This window comes from Doryrhamphus excisus, unplaced genomic scaffold, assembly GCF_037039965.1.
Source record: "Doryrhamphus excisus strain RoL-2023G ecotype Guam unplaced genomic scaffold, RoL_Dexc_Guam_v1.1 HiC_scaffold_66, whole genome shotgun sequence".
Lineage (NCBI taxonomy): Eukaryota > Metazoa > Chordata > Actinopteri > Syngnathiformes > Syngnathidae > Doryrhamphus > Doryrhamphus excisus.
In genome coordinates this window covers 25,962-30,657 of record NW_027621876.1, presented here as the reverse complement: position 1 = coordinate 30,657, position 4,696 = coordinate 25,962, and the positions used below count along the sequence as shown (strand labels likewise).

The following is a 4,696-nucleotide window of genomic DNA, read 5'->3' as shown; positions in this document are numbered from 1 at the left end:
GCTACATCGACTGCCGCCTGTCGGCTTATCCCGGAGACTTTCATGACTCAGCGACGTATTCTCGTCACCAGCGCGCTGCCCTATGCCAATGGTTCAATCCATCTTGGTCATATGGTCGAGTATATCCAGACCGATATTTGGACTCGTTTTCAACGTATGCGGGGTCATGATTGCCGTTGGCTATGGGCGTCGGATGCGCATGGCACGCCGATTATGCTGCGCGCCCGAACGCTGGGTATTGAGGCCGAGCATCTGATTGACGAGATGCATACGGAGCATCATCAGGATTTTTCGGATTTTGATTTATCCTTCGATAATTTCCACACCACGCATTCTTCGGAAAACCGGGACTACGCCGAACTGATCTATCGGCGCTTGCGCGATGGTAAGCATATTGAGGTGCGTACCATCCAACAACTCTACGACGCCGAAAAGTCGATGTTCTTGCCCGACCGCTTTGTCAAAGGCCAGTGCCCGAACTGCCGTGCCGAAGATCAATACGGCGATGCTTGTGAAGTATGCGCCAGCACCTACGATGCCACCGATCTCATCGAGCCACGCTCCGTGGTATCGGGCAGCACACCAGTTGCCAGAGATTCTGAGCAGTATTTTTTCAAACTCGAACACTTTCAGCCTCAACTACAAGCATGGATACAAGATCAAGGCCGAGTGCAACCTGAGATCGCCAACAAGCTCAAAGAATGGTTGGACGGCGGTCTCCAGGACTGGGATATTTCGCGCAATGCTCCGTATTTTGGCTTTGAAATTCCCGACGCGCCAGGCAAATATTTTTATGTATGGCTCGATGCGCCCATTGGCTACCTAGCCTCGCACAAAAACCTCGAACAGCGTTTGGGCGAAGATTGGTCGGCCGACCTCACGCCCGACAGCAGCACCGAGATGGTGCACTTTATCGGCAAGGATATCGCCTATTTCCACACGCTGTTCTGGCCGGCCATGTTGCACGGCGCCGGCTTTAGAATGCCAAGCGCGGTCTACTGCCATGGCTTTTTGACCGTCAATGGCGCCAAGATGTCGAAATCGCGCGGCACCTTTATCAAGGCACGCACCTATCTTAATCATCTCGAACCGGATTATCTGCGCTATTACTTCGCTTCCAAACTCTCCGCCAATGTTGAAGACATCGACCTGAATCTCGATGACTTTGTCGCCAGAATCAACAGCGATTTGGTGGGCAAGCTGATTAACATCGCCAGCCGTTGCGCCGGGTTTATCAGCAAGCACCACGAGGGGCAGTTGGCATCGAGCCTACCTGATCCCGCCGCGTATCAGCAATTTGTCGAGGCCTCCGACACCATCGCCGAACTCTACGAGAGTCGAGAATACGGCAAGGCGACGCGCGCGATCATGGCGTTGGCCGACCGAGCCAACGAATATATTGCCGCCGAGGAGCCCTGGGTAAAGATCAAAGACCCGGAGCAAGCGCATACGGTGCAAGGCATTTGCACCCAAGGGCTGAACTACTTTAGAGTGCTTGCCAGTTTCTTGCGCCCTGTTTTGCCTCGCCTTGGTGACAAGGCCGACGCGTTTTTCAACGAGCACATTACCCATTGGGATCAGTGCCACGCTCCCCTGCTGGCGCACAACATTAATCGCTTCCAAGCGATGCTCACCCGCATTGACAGCAAGACCATTGAAGCCATTAAAGACGAGGCCAAGTCCGATCTAAACGCCCATGTTTGAGAGCACCGTCACCATCTTAGTAGGCACGGTCTTTATCAACAACTTCGTGTTGGTAAAATTTCTCGGACTTTGTCCTTTTATGGGTGTGAGTCGTCGTCTCGACTCCGCCTTGGGGATGGGACTTGCGACCACCTTTGTTTTGACTCTGGCCTCGGTCATCAGTAGCGCAATCTGGCAGTATCTACTGCTGCCGTTGGAGTTCGAGTTTTTGCGCACCGTGATGTTTATTGCCAGCATCGCAGCGACGGTGCAACTGACCGAACTCTATCTCAAAAAATACAGTATCGTGCTGTTCAATCTGCTCGGGCTGTATTTGCCGCTGATCACCACCAACTGTGCGGTACTGGGGGTCGCGATATTGAATCAACAAAACACCTCGACACTTTACGAATCGGCTTTGTTTGGCTTTGCTGCCGCGCTTAGTTTCAGTTTAGTGCTGGTGCTGTTTTGCACCATTCGTGAACGACTGGAAGCCGCTGACACACCCGCTACATTCAAAGGCACCCCCATTGCGCTGATCACCGCCGGACTGATGTCAATGGCGTTTATGGGTTTTCCGGATGATTGATGCATGATCGCAGCGTTTGTCCTCTGTCTGCTCACCGGCCTAGGTATTGGGCTGCTGCTGGAAATCAGCGGTAGACGATTAAAAGGCGATGGCAACGAATTGGCCGACCGACTCGAAGCGGTACTGCCGCAAACGCAATGTGGTCAATGTCTATATCCGGGCTGCCGACCCTACGCCGAAGCCATCGCCAAAAACGAAGCCGATATTAATCAGTGCCCGCCCGGCGGCGATGAAGGTATCGCTGCGCTGGCAGCCATTGTGGGAGTCGAGCCCAAAGCCCTGAACGCCGAACACGGTGCCATCAGTGAGCCCGTGGTCGCACTAATCATTGAAGATCAGTGCATCGGCTGCACGAAGTGCATTCAGGCCTGTCCCGTGGACGCCATTGTCGGCGCGTCAAAGTTCATGCACACGGTGATCGAACGCGAATGCACCGGCTGCGAATTGTGTATCCCGCCTTGTCCTGTGGATTGCATTGAGCTGGTCGCGGTCAGCCAAAGAGAAAGGCTATGGCAGTCACCCTGAAACGACTCCAACGCCCGGGCTTTGACGGTGGTCTATGGCTGGATGGACACAAATCATCGAGTTTGCACTCGCCTATTCAGACTCTGGATGCACCCCCAGATCTATACTTACCCCTTTATCACCCGCGAATCGGTCAGCGCCAATGCCGTCTCAAGCCCGGCGAACGCGTCGGCAGCGGTCAATTGCTCGCAACACTCCCCGGCGTAACGGGTGCACGTCTCTACGCGCCGTGTGCTGCGACATTTGAAGGTATCGTCGAGCGGCCTCTGATCGACGGCAGCATGATGCAGCATATTCAACTTCGAACGCTCACTGATCCCGATATTCCCGCTGTCAAGTTCAACGACGCCGAGCTGATCGAGTTAATTGATCACGCCGGCATTCAAGGCATGGGCGGCGCCGGTTTTGCCACTGCCGCCAAACTTCGAACGGGCACCATCGATACGATCATTGTCAATGCCGCCGAGTGCGAGCCCTACATTACTTGTGATCAAGCCCTACTTCGTGAGTGCGTGCAAACCGTGGTTGATGGCGCCGATGCAATCACCCGTCATCTAAACGCAAAGCGGATCATCATCGCTACCGAGGACAACAAACCCGAACTGCAAACATTGGTGCAAAGCACACACAGCACAGCGCCCTGTGCGCTTTGGATTTTGCCGAGCAAGTACCCCACAGGCGGCGAACGTCAGTTAGTTCATACCATCTACGGTCGCCCATTACCGCCGCGGGCATTACCTCAAAGCTTCGGCGCCGTGGTACTTAATGTCGCGACCTGCTATGCGATAGCACAAACCATTGAACACCGACTCCCCCCTACCAGCCGAGTCATCACAATAGCAGGCGGTGCAAATCCAGGAAATTGGCAAGTACCCTTTGGCACCAGCATCAAACATTTATTGGACGTCACGGACAACGCCGGAGCGGAACAGTCAATCACTATCGGCGGCAGCATGATGGGCAAGCCCTTACACGCACTTGCCGCGAGCGTGGACAAGACCTCCAACTGCGTGCTAATTCAGCCCAAAGTTGCGGTGCCGCCCTCGCCCTGTATCCGCTGCGGCGCCTGCGAAACCGTATGCCCTGAAGACCTATTACCGCAGAGCTTGCACTGGTATAGCAAGGCGTTCAACCGCATCGAACTTGAACGCCACTCGCTAAACCGATGCATCGAATGCGCCTGCTGCGACGCGGTCTGTCCCAGCTCGATTGCCCTTGCCACCCAATTCGCCGACGCCAAAAAGCGACTGCGAAGTGAACATGCCGCCGAACTACGAGCCCAACGCTCCAAAGCCCGCTATGAGTCTCGGCAAGTACGGTTGGAGCGCTTGGCAGCAGCACGCAAAGCTCGAGCACAAGCGCGCAAAGAGGCGCTCAAACGCACGACCCACTGAAGGCACCACACAATCTTAAACCTCGACCAAAACTTGCTCCTCTGAAACATCTCAAGAGATAACAAAAAGTCTGGGGTTGAACTTCGCACGAGCACTAATCAAGAGAACCGATGCCCGCTGTCATTGAAGGGCATTTGCGGCCAGGACGGCCGCAATGAGCGCCCATGGAAGGTTCATAGCGGCCCTTCGATGACAGCGGGAATCGGCATGGTGTCTAAGCCTGCAAATAGAGCAAAATCCCAGTTACTTTTTCGACGAGTTCAGGAACCTTTTGTGTGACCGCTCCGAAGCAGAGCGTGTTAGCAAGCCGTTGTCCAATTCTGGGTCGAATGCGACTTTTGCGACACCCTCCAAAGCGTGGGAACGAGTAAAAGTCTGCCGTCAAGCGCGAACACCCACCGGCGGTTGCTCTGCCGCACTACCCTGCCCCACAAAATCATCCACCGCATTGCTGGGCTCACATTTTTTTTGGATAATGACGCGTCCTTTGTTCTCAGCACTGATT

General features: G+C 54.5%; 1 protein-coding gene across 1 annotated transcript; it reads left to right on the top strand.

Annotated features, from left to right (window-relative positions):
* The first annotated feature begins 213 nt into the window (after positions 1-213).
* Positions 214-1,704, top strand: LOC144898075 (methionine--tRNA ligase-like). The gene has a single exon (XM_078788961.1). It carries the CDS (start codon positions 214-216, stop codon positions 1,702-1,704), a length of 1,491 nt encoding a protein of 496 aa, XP_078645087.1.
* Positions 1,705-4,696: the final 2,992 nt, after the last annotated feature.